The sequence below is a fragment of the Episyrphus balteatus genome, chromosome 4 (assembly GCF_945859705.1).
Source record: "Episyrphus balteatus chromosome 4, idEpiBalt1.1, whole genome shotgun sequence".
NCBI classification, from domain to species: Eukaryota; Metazoa; Arthropoda; class Insecta; order Diptera; family Syrphidae; genus Episyrphus; species Episyrphus balteatus.
This window is the reverse complement of record NC_079137.1, coordinates 57,518,249-57,534,976: the sequence shown is the minus strand read 5'-3', so window position 1 is coordinate 57,534,976 and position 16,728 is coordinate 57,518,249. Positions and strand designations below refer to the sequence as shown.

At 32.1% G+C, this 16,728-nt stretch overlaps 2 protein-coding genes across 2 annotated transcripts; both read right to left on the bottom strand.

Annotated features, from left to right (window-relative positions):
- Window positions 1-810: 810 nt before the first annotated feature.
- On the bottom strand, window positions 811-6,802 carry LOC129919633 (tryptophan--tRNA ligase, mitochondrial). Its single transcript, XM_056000581.1, has 3 exons — window positions 6,588-6,802; window positions 6,099-6,523; window positions 811-1,480 (listed from the first exon to the last, which is right to left on the bottom strand). Exons 1-3 carry the CDS (start codon window positions 6,684-6,686, stop codon window positions 856-858), a joined length of 1,149 nt encoding a protein of 382 aa, XP_055856556.1. The 5' UTR covers window positions 6,687-6,802; the 3' UTR covers window positions 811-855.
- Window positions 6,803-9,835: 3,033 nt separating this feature from the next.
- Window positions 9,836-15,202, bottom strand: LOC129919120 (mediator of RNA polymerase II transcription subunit 19). The gene is made up of 5 exons (XM_055999968.1): window positions 14,620-15,202; window positions 14,410-14,558; window positions 10,273-10,380; window positions 10,092-10,203; window positions 9,836-10,025 (listed from the first exon to the last, which is right to left on the bottom strand). Exons 1-5 carry the CDS (start codon window positions 14,819-14,821, stop codon window positions 9,847-9,849), a joined length of 750 nt encoding a protein of 249 aa, XP_055855943.1. The 5' UTR covers window positions 14,822-15,202; the 3' UTR covers window positions 9,836-9,846.
- Window positions 15,203-16,728: the final 1,526 nt, after the last annotated feature.

Here is a 16,728-nt window from a genome sequence, read left to right as displayed (position 1 = left end):
TACGCTTCTTTTAAAATCACCGATGAAATTAAATTAAAATTATTCTCTTATGAATGCAATAAAATGCGTCACAATCTAAACCGTAACCGTAGCACAAAAGTTAAAATTTTTTAGTAATTTCATTTTCTTCTTGATGAATTAAAAATAATTTTAAATGGAATACTTTTGAGTAAGTTCCATTTAATTTTTTGAGAAAAAAAAATTTTCAGAAAAAAATGAAAATAGTAAGAGCCGTTATTTAAAAAAATATTTTTATTCTGTATAAAAACTCTCTAACATTTTTCAAGAAAAAAACATTGGTATTCCATTTTTAACATTTATGTGATTTTAATCCATAAAACCGTTTATTTTACCCAAAAAAATTATTTTTTAAATTCCTAGTTTTGTCTAATTTTAATACATACTGCATTTGTGAAAAATTTCAAAACAGCATTTGTGAAAAAATCGTTAAAAACGGTTGAGTCGTTTTTTAGAAAATCCAAAAATATTTTTTTATTTGACCTTATTTGCGACAAGAGACAATAATTTGGTTTTATCAAAATCATAAGATCCGTTTTTGAGGAAAATATTCTTTTCTGTAGTGGTTATGTGTAAGGTTCATTAGGTCTAAAAAAAATTTTGTTTCCATCCTATGGAAAAACCAAAAACCTATAAATCAAAAAGTTTGAAGCAAATCACTTCAATGCAATGGTTTGAACTCTAACTCGAGATAAGAACAAATAGTCAGAATTGCAAGACTCACTTTTTTACATTTCGAGTTTGATTTATTCTTAACTTGTCCTTAAATAAAAGCCAAATCCTTGTTTTTTTTTTAAATCAACACTTAAATTTATTCAAAAAACATTTAACTCTTGCCTACATCTTTTTTGATATCGTTTTTAAAACAGAAAATTCCGACAAATTAGCCCCTAATCCAACTTTTTGCTTAACCTCAGCCATCGTCTCTTCAGCAATTCCTTGTGCCTTCTCACGTCCTTCTTCCAAAATATACACTAATTCACTGGGATTTTTCAAATACTCATTGATTTTCGTGCGAATTGGTTTCAAATGTTCAACTACTGCTTCAGCAACAACCATTTTATATTTTCCAGTGTCAATACCTTGAACTTCTTTACAAATCTCTTCGGTAGATTTTCCATTGGAGACTAATGAATGAATGGCAACCAAATTACTAACACCCATTCTATTTTCTGGATCATAAGTCACTTCGGACGTGAAATCTGTTACAGCTTTTTTGATCTTCTCAACAATGACATCGGGTTCATCCGTGAGATAGATACAACTTTTTACTTCTGGATCGGATTTGGACATTTTTTTGGAGGGATCTCTTAGCGAACGAATGCGTGCAGCTTCTTTCTTGTCAATGATTGCATGACAATCGGGAAAAGTGGTTCCAAATCTGTTGTTAAATAGATTGCCTAAGTGTTGGGTTAGTTGAATGTGCTGAACTTGATCTTCACCAACTGGAACATGGGTAGTTCTGAAACAAGATGAAAATGTGGTTAAAATTGGATCAATAGTATAGTAGAGGTAAAAAAGGCATTAAAAAAAATTGTTACACTCATGAAACTTGGCAAAAAGTTTGCTCTTGGGATAAGAACCAAGGATAAAAAAAGTTGGGTGAAAGGTTGTTTTTTCGCCGACAAGAGGGAGGGGTGAAGGTCAAAAATATAGTGAAAAAAATTGTTTGACGAATATCATCTTATAACACATGTTTTTAAGGTATTTTTTGATGCTGAATCGATTGGAATAAAAATAAAGTCAATAAGGTTGCTCTTAGAAAAGCCGATTAAAAACAAGGGTGCTTGTTTTTTTACTTCAAAAGGTAAAATATAATCAAGGCCCATATGAAAAACATCATACACTGATGAAATTTGGGATGAAGGTTTTAGATAAAGCAGGGATAAAGTTCTTCAAAATATTTTTGGTTAAAGGGTGTTTTTTTATGGGTTGAGTTATGTGTGAGAAAGGTATCATAACAGCTAGCATAAATTTTGATAATTTTTCAATCTTCTTGACAAAATTTTGTTTGTTATAAGAACTAAGAATTTTAGGAGAATACAGAATTATCTAGAGTGAAAGGGTGTTTTTTTGAAATGATGAAATTCGTAATAAGTACTACAAAAACTGGGAAAAAAGTGTTACACCAATGAAAATCGGTACAAATGTTACATTTATAACAGTCTATACAAGTATTTTAGGTGAAAGGGTGTTTTTTTTTAACTAAGGAAAATCCGCTTAAGTCCTATAAAATCAGTGGTATAAAAGGTACTCTCACGAAATTTATTTAAAATGTTGTCTTTTTCATGGGAATTACGAATAAAATAAGTTTATATATTTTTTTCATTTGAAAGGGTCTTTTTTTTAGGTTTAGACAAAATGTGGGTATATTGGAAAAAGTGAATAATAATAGTGGTGCCCTATTGAAATTCAGCAATTTTGTTAATTTTGAGATTGGAAATAAGAATCTTAAGTGTCTATAAGAATATCATGATTAAAAGGGTGTTTTTTTTTTAGTGAAAACGAAAATGATGAAATTTGGTAAGAATGTTGTATTTGGGATAGAAAGCAAAAATAATGAGTTTAATTAAAACAAATTTGGTGAAAGGGTGTTTTTTTCGAGGAAACAGTAAAATCTGTAGTTGGTCCCAAAAAGCTAATAATTCGTGTAAAACGTCTAAAGCCTAGTACGCAGATGAAGCGAAACGAAATTTTCCATACAAAAATTCGATAAAAAATTCTTGAACGAAATTAATTTTTTTTTCTTTTTGCTTCAAAACTTATTTTCTTTTTTTCTTGAATTTTTGTATTTGTGTTTGTATTTTTATTGCTTTTACTTTTCTATAATACCCGATGGTATTTTTACTTGCGATATAATTACTATAGAGCAATTTTAGGATTCGTAAAAAAATTTAACTTGAGATAACAATTTTACATGATATTACGATGATGGGGAATGCCGGCAAATCTGTCTGTTTGTCTGCACCTCGAGCTACGGCCTAAACTAATGGAGCGATTTGCTTCAAATTTGGTATTAAATAGTTTTGAAGGATTCTCTTGAGGACAAATTGAAATTTGTTTTAGGATCTTAACAAACGGTACCTGTCATATAACGGAAATAGAAAAGTTAATTTATTTCAAAAACGGCTCTAACGATCTTGATTAAAATTTTTTTGTATTGTGTTACACATAAGATCCTCCTTTTGGAATTAAAAATATATATTTGTACCGTTATTAACGGTACCTGCCATAGAACGGATTTTTTAATTTATGAATTTCTCATAAACGACAAAGCTGATTTCAACCAAAATTTTTATACAGAAAAGTTCAAATAAACGTTATACAAAAATCTTGTAAAATTTTCAAATAACACATTTTTTGATTTTTAAAAAATATTGAAATTTTTTTTTTTTGAAAAATTAATTTTTTGAAAACAGGTTGATGAATTTTATTTAAACTTCGTTTTTATGTGTTGAATAATATTTTTTTTAATGCCATACCAACTTTTTTTTAATTTTGGAAAAATTTTATACAGGGTGTCCCGGAATGAGATAAGAAGATTTTGAGGGATGATTCTTGGGTATATTCTAAGAAAAAAATTGTTCTACAGTAACCTTATATCTCTTTATCTTCTTGTTAGAAGAAATGCTATTTTTTGTACCTGCATTTAAAAAATGTTAATATTTTTTTTAATTGCTCAGATATTAATTTTTAAATGGAATTATTTTTTTCTTACTCATATGGGACAATAGATAGAATAAATTAACGTTCACAATAAACAAAAAAAACGGGCTCTATTAAGCACACAAAATCAAGGAGCACACTTTAATTGTTGTAATTAGAAATAAACTTAAACTTCAAAAATAAATTTTTAATTTGTACCCGTTTTTTTCTAATGGGCAATTTTTCAATAGTCAGATAAACCTCAGTTAGAGCTTATTCCTAGGAATAAAAGTTTTTTTTTTTGAATTGACATTTATTGTTTTGATAGTCTAACTGACGATTGAAAAATCAGGGCTAAAGCAAAAAAACACATTTTTTAGAGATTTTACCCGGGTACAGGTTTTCCTAAATATCATAAAATCTATTAGTTTTCTGGCAAACTTGTCAACATTTTTGTTCATTATTGTTTTCTTCATAAAAATAAGTTTATAAAACACTATGTTTATACCACATTTATCGAAGAAAATCGGCCCCAAAGTCAAAAATTATCATGGGTAAGAAAAAAATAATTTCATTTAAAAATTAATATCTGAAATACAAAGAATAGCATTTCTTCTTAATATCCAGACATTAATGAAGTTTTTATCATAAGTATTAACGGAGTTATTAACATTAACATGAGTAAAGGCATACCAAAGTAAGCGTTTTCTTAAATCATGGCTAAAGGGTATCAACTTTGCAGATAGAGAGTTACTGTAGAACAATTTTTTTCTTAGAATTCACCCAAGAATCATCCCTCAAAATCTTCTTATCTCATTCCGGGACACCCTGTATAAAATTTTTCCAAAATTAAAAAAAAGTTGGTATGGCATTAAAAAAAATATTATTCAACACATAAAAACGAAGTTTAAATAAAATTCATCAACCTGTTTTCAAAAAATTAATTTTTCAAAAAAAAAAAATTTCAATATTTTTTAAAAATCAAAAAATGTGTTCTCATTCCGGTACACCCTGTATGTACAATTTTTTTTTCTTTTTAAACGCCTCTAACGATTTTCGAAATTATATATATATATAAACCAGTGGCGTCGCGTGAATAATTTAGATAAGTGTGCAATCCTTGAAAATTATAAGCTTATTTAAAAAAAATCAATTCATTAATCAATCTCTTACCATATACTGTTTTCTCCAAATTAAAAAAAAAAAAAACAACAAAAAATATCATTGGGTATATTTTTATTATAAAAAAAGACTCCACTAAAACCGTAGGTAACAAAAACTAAATAAATTAAACTTCAACAAAAACTAAATACAAAACATATAAATTATAGTTTATAATATTAAATCGATTTTTCGTGGTTAATTATTCAATCACCTTCTGAATAAAATTAAAACTTTGGCAACAAAACAACAAAAAATATCACCTCATGAAAAAAAGTACCTCATGAAACTGTGTCCACTTCATTTCATTTTCACATTTTTCCTATGAAATTTGGTGTTGGTGTATTCTACCTAAAACAGAAAAATAATGCCTACATCGCCGACTGTCGTGCATTGCTTTTTTTCGCACGAGCTTCGATGTAATTCATTCTATTCTACCTAAACCAAAAAAAATATCTACCCCACCGACTCTCGTATATTGCATTTTTTCGCACGAGCCTCTATTCTACCTGAAACTGAAACAGAAAAAAAATACCTACACAGCCGACTCTCGTGCATTCCTTTTTTTCGCACGAGCTTCCATGTAATTTATTCTGTTTTTCATCTTCAATGCTTTACAAAAACAGAACGGAAGAAAAGAAAATAAGAATAGAAACCGTGCACAGAAAACCGTCGTACGAGTTCACTACAAATTCATCAAAGTAAAGATTTTGTGTACCTGTGTATATCTTGCGGGCGAAGAATGGCGATGGGGATGGATAGGAATACTGCGAAAATTTTGTACGATCGAGTTGGATGGATTTATTTGTTGAGAGAAAATGTGCACAGAAGGATTTCGTACGAGCTTATTTGATATTTTTGTTTCTGTTGTTTGATGAAGAAATTTTGAAAGAAAAATTAAGAAGGAAGAAAATTAATGTAGGCTTTGTGATACAGGGTGCATGGGTGCATATTGGGAATATTTTATTTGTGCGTGGTAAATGAGAACTTGTTCAATGTTTAGATCAGGGTGTGCACTGCACACCTTGCACACCCTGACGAGACGCCACTGATATAAACGTTCAATTTGTCATCGAAACCAAAAACAAAATGAATCATTTCAACCGACTACAGATTTTACTGTCTCTTCGTCAACTTTTTTTTTATAGATTTTTTTTATATACTTGGTTCTTATCCCAAAAGCAAACTTTTTGCCAAATTCTATGAGTGGTAACAATTTTTTTTTAATGTAGGTACTATTTTACCTGTACCTACTATTAGAAATTTATACAAACTTGTAAAGAAGAATATCAGCTGCTTGCAAAACTGGATACAGAAACAAACCCAAAGGAATCTCTTTCATTTTTTGTGTCTTCTCTTTGTACTGAGGCAAGTGTCTTAACCTGGCCATTGTCGTTAGACAACCGAGAATCCAATTTAACTCAGTGTGTTCCTTAACAGTTGACTGAAGGAATACCGTGGATTTATTGGGATCTATTCCACATGCCAACATTGTGGCAGTCATTTGGATAATGTTATTGCGTAATGTTTCCGGATCTTGTGGAACTGTTATTGAATGTAAGTCAACAATGCAATAAGTTACATCTTCTCCGGAATTTTGTAGTTCAGCCCATTTTTGAACAGCACCAAGATAATTACCCAAATGGAGGGAACCAGTTGGTTGAATGCCAGAGAATATCTTTCTTGGCCATTGACGAGTCTGATGAGAAGAATGAATTTAATTGGGAGTAGTTTGAGAGAATTTAAAGGACAAAAGTTGTTACCTCATCGACTTTGTCGTCTGTTGAACTGGTAAATGCACGGGGAAATTGTTTTGGAGAAGAACGGGTTAGAAGTGAACGCAGGCGTTTGATACAATTCATCTTTGGTTACTCAAAAAACACTTGTTTTATTTAATATTTTCCTTAAATTAGTTTAAATAAAAATTATTTCCTTTGAAATAAATACAGCACAAGTTCTTGATGTTTACCTCGAAATGTCAAAATGACAAACAGCTGTTTGGCTGTCATCCATTTTTCCTTGCATATTTTTAGGAAAAAAAGGAATTTGTGCTGGGCTTACACAAAAAGTTTCTTTGCTTTTCCAATTTTATATTTAAGACTTGGTACACACTACACTGCCGAGCAAATGTAGAAAGAAGGTACAGAAATAACCAGTGAAATATGTATGTACGTGAAATATGTAACTCGGGAATATGCACTAACTCAGATACCTATTTACTTTTTATACATAAGAATACGTGAAGCAACTATCTCTTTCTATACCATGAATTTTCCCGCCATTAAAAAGTACTGATATGCCAAAATGCATCAACAAAGTACATTCTTCTGGAGGTACTTTATTATGATGCAGTACCTTCATGAAGATTCTGATGCGGATACTCTTCACTGGTTTGTATTCATAATGGGGTTGTTTTTTATTAATTTGTTTGAGTTTGTCAGCTATTACATGAAGCCTCAAGAGGCGCGCCTCTTTAGTCAGCTATTACATGAAGCCTCAAGAGGCGCGCCTCTTTTCAAAACCAATGAGTGCAAAAGAGAAAGAAGATAAAACAAAAAATTATCCGACCGGAGAGTCGTGGGCCAAAATTCCGAGACTCTTTTTTGACGTTTCTTTTTCCACTCTTTCTTTTTTCAACATTCCCTTTCATTTCTTTTTGCTTCTTGGTGGAATACAACAACAACAATACTGAAATCAAAAAAGAAATGTCAAATTTGAGTCTTTGACTCAAGAGGCATCGTGTAATAGTACGCGCCTCACAGAATGATTATCAAAAGAAAATTAGAAAAAAGAGTCAAGCCTCTTGAGGCTTCATGTAATAGCTGACTTACAAAACTAATGAGTGCAAAAGAGAAAGAAGATAAAACAAAAAAATATCCGACCGGAGAGTCGTGGGCCAAAATTCTGAGACTCTTTTTTGACGTTTCTTTTTCCACTCTTTCTTTTTTCAACATTCCCTTTCATATCTTTTTGCTTCTTGGTGGAATACAACAACGACAATACTTAAATCAAGAGAAATGTCAAATTTGAGTCTTTGACTCAAGAGGCATCGTGTAATTGTACGCGCCTCACAGAATGATTATCAAAAGAAAATTCGAAAAAAGAGTCAAGACTCTTGAGGCTTCATGTAATAGCTGACTTTTGATGTTGATTAGCTTAATTTTGGAAAACTGAATTTTGAAAGAAAGGCTGAATAACGCAGGACAGAGGGATGAAGGCGGATGAAAATTCCCGTCTGCATTGGTTGTGATTGAAGAAGAAGATGCAACAACGAACTGGCAAAGCAAATCAATTTTTCAAAATAAAAAAATAACCTGCTCAAAAATTTACAAAAATAAATGTTCACATAACTGTCAAACTTTTTGTGGCAATAGGAAATTCACATAATAAAGCAAGACCTTAATTGTGACAGTAGCTGTGCACAACATAGGAGAATATGATTATGTTTCTCCCAATTTTCTCAATCTTCCGTTTTCCTATTTATTTACTCTATATTCCACTCCTCTTGCCTCGCAGAAAAGTGGCGCCCAACGCGGATTTTTGTAATTTTACGTTCAACCATTTGCTTGCGAGTGCAATCACTAAGAGACGCCAAGTCTTTTTGCATATAATCAACAAAAGGAAGGCGGTATTGACAAGTACCTTGTTCTTCGACGTTCCGTTTTCTAAAGTCATGAATTTCATTCGTATCCGAAATTTGCTACGAGTCTTGAAAAAAATTCAAAATATCACTTCGCAATGCCAATTTGTATGTTTTAAAATAAATGCATTCTACTTACAAAAGACAGAGTCGGGAATTGTGGATGTGCTCAAATTCAAAAGTGATTTTAAGCAATTTGTGGTAGGATTGTATTTAGAGTTGAAAACGCGTTGTTTTTAGTTAAAACATAAATGAGGCATTGATTCAGGATGCCTTTAACTCAATTTTGGAGTTTTAGCGCATAAGCTTTTTTACTTAGGACGGCAGAATAGATCATCCATCACGGATACCAAAAATAAATGTTATGAAAATTTAAATGAATCCGTCAGCCCACAATATGCATTCAAATTCTCTTGATTTTTCACATTTCAATTAGGGTAGAGTTGCCTATTTGCGGCCGTCTCCAGTTTACGGCCCTGCACTGCTTTTGTTGGTTCCATAATCAATTAAAAACGGGAACAGCACTGCTATTGCAATTTTTATCAGAATCGTCCCCGATACACGCCGCCGGCAGACTTAGATCTTTGTCATTGCTATGAATGAACCTCCTTGTTATATTAATCGCCCTTATCACGAACACCATTCGTATCGGAAATTTTCTACGATTCCCGAAAAAAGAATCACGAAATCAGTTCCTAGTGGAAAATTTCATACAAATGGTCTCTACGACCGGATTTTGTGATTTTTTTTCGGTCCTCTCGAGCAAGTAATCTGCTGCCTGCTCCTAGACTAATTTGTCCTTCAGTCTTTTTCTAACTTCAAATTAACATCAAAAACGAGATTCTTCCCATCGAGTTGGCATTTTTTGCAGCAAATATTACATTACATTAAATAAAAAGACAAACATTTGCATGCTCAATACAGTTATATGTAAGTATATGTATCTATATAATATTTTATTAATATTTATTTTTTTTTGTGTTTATGTTTTTTTTTTTATACAACTTAGATTCTATTTAAAATAATAATAATAAATTTAATACATAACTATTACTACTAAACCAAGCCTAACAAATCTAATTATATGCTTTTTGAATTGCATCGTGTTTTTTGTTGTTGTTTTTTTTTTCATTTTTTTGTTTGACGGTTTTTAACCTAATTTAACTAAAACTCTTTTGATTTCATCTTTGTTGTTATTTTTGTTTGTATGGAAATGGAAAACATGGAGCGTTAAACATAGTCGTTAATTTATGAGGAAGAAGAAAGATTAAGGAATATTATATTCCTACAAATAAAAAAAGAAACCAAAAAAAAAAGTAAAATAAAATTTAATTCAGTTATAAAGAGACGCATTGTGATCCGTTGTGGTCATTTTTGTTAATTTAGAATAATGGTGTCTGATTTGTTATGAGAACTCCGCCATTGTTGCCATTTGGTGGTTCTGGACTGTGACGTTGCTTCTTGCGTTTCTTTTCCTTTTTTCGTTTTTTGCGTTCTTTGTCGTCTTCGTGACGCTTTTGTTTTTTATGTTTCTTCTCATAAGTTTCCAATCCAGCAGAATCTAAAAAAAATAAAATCGAATTTATAGACTTGTTTAGATATAAATAGAAATAAGTTTGAACCATACCCATGAGAGAATTCTCTGGTGGCACAGCACCATCCTTGTGCTTATGCTTTTTGTGTTTATTCTTATGTTTCCTTTGGGGTGTTGTATTCAATGCTCGATATTGCTCAGGAAGCTACAAAATACAAAGTCAGTGAGTGTTAAAATTTATATTGGATTTTTCAAATTGAAAATGTAAACTTACTGGACCAGCATGCAAACGGAAACCAGCCAGTTGAACGCTCGTCAAAGGGAGTAGTTCTTTGCCCACAATTGGAGGTTTTTCCATTATGCTGCGCAATGTACTATTTTCCTATAAAAAATTATTTTTTTATATTATGAATAATTCACACAGTCAACGTTTCTTTAGAATTTTAAATAATAGAGCTAAGCGTCTTTGACATTCTAAAAGTGGTCCAAAAAGTTTGTTTGTTTGTTTGTTTGTTTTCCTTTGCAAAACACACTCAAAAATTAAAACAAAAAAAAAAACGATTTTCCAGGGAGTAAAGCACTTTTGTTTTGTTTTTCAAGAGCGCTTAGCTCTAATACATATCTAAAATTATAAAGTTTATGCGACTGAAAGTGACACTCAGTCGCAGATCTTTGCCGGTTTTTTTGGTCTGTTTACTCTTGCACAATAAACACTGCAGAAACGCTTTACCCATCAAACTAAATAAATTCCGAATCGGAAGAGAAAAAATTAGTACAATAGTTACGAAAACCAAAGTCTTGGCTTTCGAAAAAAATTGCTTATTTTTGCCTATGATTTGATGATACAAATATTCCTTAACACAAAAAAAAAAAAACAATATTTTATGAAAACAAAACTCGCATTATTTAAAACAGGCTGCATGACGAAAATTCCAAGCTTTGATCAGGAAAATTTTGGAAAGATGGCACTGCTTTTATGATATGATCTTTCGTCCGATTAGATGCACATTGCACTTTTACACGCCAATCGTTCAAGATGTATGTCAGAAAGCTTCTGCAAACCACAACGTAACTACAAATAGGATGTCATCTTTCACTTCCAATTTGAAATTTCCTAAAACCCACCCGAGATAAAGAAAAATCTCTTAATTTTTTGCAATTTTTCAAATGGCTTTATTTTTTTTATTGGAGACGTAAAACAGCAATTTTACGCTTAAACTTTCAAGTTGTAAGTTTTTAAAGGAAATATGGTTATGTGCACCGATCTGTCCAATACATGTAACAAAAAAATCATTAATTGTATGAAAAATTTTTAAACAAAATTTATTTGAAAATTAAAAACAAATTACGTTGTGGTAAAAGTGTGAAATCAAGCCAAAATTTGCTTATTAAAATCGAAGTAGTAGTGGTTTTTTCGATATATTCGATTGGCTTCTGATTTTCAAAAAAAAAAATTAAATATTCCAAAGTAAACGATTTCAAATCCTTTTATAAACTTAAACAATTTCTTAAAATGAGTCTTTAATTTAGTATGCGATCATTGGACGTGGGTTTTTGGAAATACTTGATTGCATTCTTGGGGTTCAACAAAGGGTTTTTCCAATCGGTCTTTAGGGCAAAATCTTAAAACGAGGATGCAAAGACCGATTTGCAAAAATCGCATCACCACCATTTTTCAATTTTGACCTTTACGTGAAGGAAGGCCAAAATTCTTCGAATACACTAAATTGGAGGTATTGTTCGATACTGTGCAAATGCAAGAAGAGCTTGTTTCACTGATAGGAGTTATCATGCGTTGTAAATAATTTGCAAACAAAAAAGGTATAAAAACTGACTATAACACCGCAATCCCGTTAAAGTAATATGTATATATGTACCTACTTGAAAATTCTTAAATGGAATGTCTTACAGCAAACCAAATATTTCCTAAATATTCCAAAGTAAACGATGAACACCTTTACACGGTATTCGAGCTCTGCTAGAAAGATGGACAAAATTGGAGCTACTGATGGCAAATGGTTTAAATGATTCAATTTACGCAGGGCCCGGATTCCTATGCAATGCATATTTTTTTGAACGGCCTTAAAAGTAAATGAATCAGATAGTTTTTCGAATCAAAAGATTTGCTTAAAAATGATATAAATCGTTACCGCATATTTTTGCATATTTTGCAATAACTATGTACATGTTTGCTTTATTTTCAGAATAAATGCATATTTTTCGGGCATATTTCACAAAAAACTAAGGACTTAAATCTTGAACGCACATTAAAAATTCTATCATCATCCGGAAAAAATACTGCTGATAATGGCACTAAAAACAATTCCAATCTACTAAGGCCCAATTTATTCACTCTCCATTATTTTTAAAGGCTCCATTAAAAATTATAAAACTGTCAAATCGCATACAAATTTTAAAATTTCCCTTTTTTAATGGCGACTTTAAATTTAATGAAGTGTGAATAAATTGGACCTAAGACTTACTATTTTGGAAAGAATGTTTTTTGTTTTATTTTAAAAATTGTTAAAATTAACTAATGGTTAGATTTGGTAAAAAAAAAAACTACTTTTTCAGCATCGTATAATCCAACAAGTTTTAACATGTCAGAAGTCACGTAGAAGTAAAGTAGATACACATCGTTGGTCGAATGTTCGGCTGCCGAATATTCGGTATTCGGTCGGAAAGTGTTACCCAATATTCGGTATTCGCCCCAATCACTATTCGTGAGATCGCAACACACAAATCAGAAATGCTAGTCTCTAGAACACAAAAGCCCAATTAGAGCTGATTTCCGACGTTTCGGTACCATAACCCTTGTGAACTCTATTGTTTTTAGAGTAGTTAAGTATGGCTCTGGCTCACAGACAACTGCGATCACTGATTATTTGGTCTGAAACACTTTTGTCTGAGATTGCTTGTTTTTACAGCTTGATAGCTATGGCATTTAGAGGTGCTGTATTATATCTATTACTACAGCGCCTGAGGCAAGTTCTTCCAAGTGAAAGTCTCTTATTCAAAAGGGTTTCTATGAATTTCCGTCGCTCATGTATTATTTACCGTAACGTTATTCTAAAGCCATTGAGTTTTATAAGAAAATTATTAGGTCTTTTATCAGATAGGTAGGCTAGGAACGGAGCACCAAAAGCTTGATGTATGGATTGGTTTAGGGCTGGGTAGACGAAATAATCTAGTTTGTTACTCATGTATAGCCTTACAACTTTGACAACAACCATCTGTTTTTGCCATTGGTAGGCTTTATATTTCTTAATATTTTAAAGTTTGTCAGGCTATTCCACCATCGGCTTGATCCAGATAGGTAGGTACAGTTCATATATTTTGCCATTCACTATTCCTAGAGGGATGTCGACTCTATCCGCCTATTTAGCTTAATATTCATTCATTATCGTGAGAGTTATGTAAAGTAAGGCAAGTACATTTTTACGAAAATGCTCTAAAGACAATTTGATTAATTCACTTTTTATGTAGATGTTCCATAGTTTGAAAATGTTAATTAATTAATTAATTTTAACTCATAACTGGAAGAAGTATTGGACTCTGTGTTAAATTTCAAATGACCATACCTAGAAGTTTCAAATAAAGACGGCTAAATTCGCTTACTTTGAAAACTCAACTTATGATCCTATGAAGTTATGAGCGTTGAGGACACCGGCTTCAATCAATATATTTTGTGTCCTTTATTACAATGGGTCGTATGCAATAGAAATGAGCTTAAGTTCTTATTTCACCTTCAGTACATTTTTTTCAGATCTAACTCATTTTTTTTAGATAGATCTAGACAATGTACTAAGAAGTGAGATAGAGCTTAAGTTCATTCTTTTTGCTTATGAGCCAAAGTCAACCACTTGACTATTTTTTTAAAATTCTTGTGAAGACCCATCAAATGATCATTAATTGGATTTAAATCGCATATCTTATATGGGCTTTACCAGTAGCATGAAATTTGGGAATTTGCTACTTTAGGGAATGATTTGTCAATTTTGTTTTGCTTGTTTTGATGACGTAGGCAAAGAAGATAGCACTAATTTAAAGTGTTTTGTGAAACATTCTTTCGGGATACTTCTGCTAGTCATTCTGATTAGTGTTTCTTTTTTTTCAAGTTCGGATAAGACTTCAAAATATGTAATTTGAAGATAATATTCTATTCAAAATAAAGCTTCTCTTCTTAACATAATTGCTAACATCTTAGAAAATCCATGTACATTCCTTACAACCTGATTCGTATGTTCCTACCGAACCCATCTTTTACACCTGCACCTGTCCTATTTTACATATTCAAAGGTGAAACTTCTTCCAGGACAACAAAATGTCGCTAATTAAAACAATATGTTGCCACCTCATCTCCCCTCCCTAATTTCTTTATGTTTGATAAATAATATTCTAAAATTCTTACCAAATTATTCATTCCATCAAAGATACCAGGAAGATTTGGCAAAAACGACGACAGCGATTCTTTGACTTTCTTATCTTTGAATTTGGTCAAAGTGTGATGAAGTCCATATTCAGTCATTAAATCCTTGTCTCCAGTTAATTCACCTTTTCCTAAAAACGAAATAAAGTGTAAATAAGACAAACAAGTGGATAATTCCCTAACAAAACCAACCTGGTGGTTCTTTCATTGAATAAAATGGTCCACTATGAACAATCGATGGATTCTTCCCTAACGAAATGGTCGTCTTTAGAGTCCCTGAAGAATCTTGTCGCGAAACAACTGGCGACCGACCACCGCGAGGTGAAGATTTTGGGGAGAACGGTTCCATTTTACGGAACTGATCTCCCATCATTACATTGCCGTAGTTCATCATTTGGTGTGTGAATTTTTTTTTGCTACTTAATTCTTTGTAATCCACAAAAGCAAAAAGTGTAATAAAAATTGGAAAACCAAAGAAGTTTGATGGAGTGTGTGGAAATTTTCACACAAATAAAAAAAAAACTACTTTTTTTTCTCCCCTTATGCGTTTTAGGGTAAGCGAGAGAATTTGACTTCTCTTAACGCCAACACCTAGCACGGGTCGATTTCAAATTCTCCAATTTGAAGTAAATAAATTATTTTGAATTGTTTTGATGATGTTTTGATTTTGAATAAATAACACTTTGATAAAATTAAATGCAAATTAAAAATTTTTTGCTAGGCTTTCATCCTACACCAAGGAACTTTTCAGCATTAACGCCATCTTGAAACTGAGAGATGACAGATGGTTGGTGGTGGTGGAGAGAAAAAAAAACTGTCAAATATGTTGGTGAATTTGTGAGGTTGGTGGAAGGAGAATTTCCTTAAATTGGGGATATTTTTAAAAATTATAGCAGAGTTTATTTTTAAGGTGGAAACATTAGGTGTGTTTTTTATTACAACCGGTCTTAACTAGACAAAAAAAACGCAGTCTGGGCTAAGCAATTTAAGCCTGGTATGCTGCTCGCGCTAAATTTTAGCTGAGATAAAATTCCCATACAAGTTATCGATAACTTGTATGGGATCCATTTTATCTCGGCTAAAAATTTTCGATAATTTGTATGGGAGCTAAAATTTAGCGCGAGCAGCGTACCAGGCTTTACATGTTAAATACAACAACACCTTAGCCCCTTGGGCTTAGTTGTTTAGCCCGGAGATTTTTCTGGGCTTAACTTTTTGAAGAGTTTTAAATCTGTGCTACCAAACTAATTTTTTCATAAATTGTTTAGAATTTGTTTAAAAACGTGAAAACTCACGTTTGGAAGGACAAAATGTATTAAAATAGTTTTGCTAGCATACATTTTTGTATCTCTTTGTAAAACATACATGAAAAATACAAGAAAATGACGAAAGCGAAAAATATGACAACTCTAAATTTTTGTTGTGACTGCTGTTTTCGGAACATTCAATAAACAGTGCTGCCAAGATTTCAGGTTAAGCCCCGAGGCGTTTTTTTTTGTCCAGTTAAGACCGGTGGTAATAAAAAACACACCTATTATTTAGGGCCAGTTGAACAAGTATTTAATCGGTGGTTGAGCAACTTGTACTTTCTTAAATCTGTGGTAAATCTGGGGTTTAGCACTGGTTCAAGTCCATTTATGTATGTTTAAATAACCAAATACATACTTGAACCAAAATTGAATCACAGCGAATCCACCGAAATTGGCAAGATAAAGCTGTCAATGAAGACCGAGGACAAATCGCTGACGACTGTATATTTGTATGAAAAGAAATTGGTTGTGAGTAACGTCAGTTAACATAAGAAATCAGTACTGTGCTGCCACTGCCTCTCTTCAACTTGGCCCAGCCTACAATTTAGCTCCTATGCATAGCTTTATAGAAGCAAAAGAAGCAGCTATAAAGCTTTATAGAAGCAAAATTGTTAGCAGGGTGACGCATCACCTAATAAAGTGGAAGAGATATAATGGCCAGTTGTACAAATGTGGTTCAGCCTCTGGTCAGGAATTTAACTCGCCGATTTCAGTGGATTAGCAGTTGATTAACTCTGGTTCAAGGATGGATTAAGCTATTTCAACCTATATGGACCTAGAACCAGTGATAAAACTCAATATTTTCAGCGAATTCAGAAGATAAAAGTTGCTGAACCACGGATTAAATATTTGTACAACTGGCCCTAAATGTGTCGCAAGCCAAAGCTGGGTGGAACGTGCCTCTGTATTGCTTGCTCCGTGCTCTTACTTTCACGCCCAACTCAGATTTTTTCCAAGCTTCCAAGACTCTTAAGCCACATTCACGGGAAAA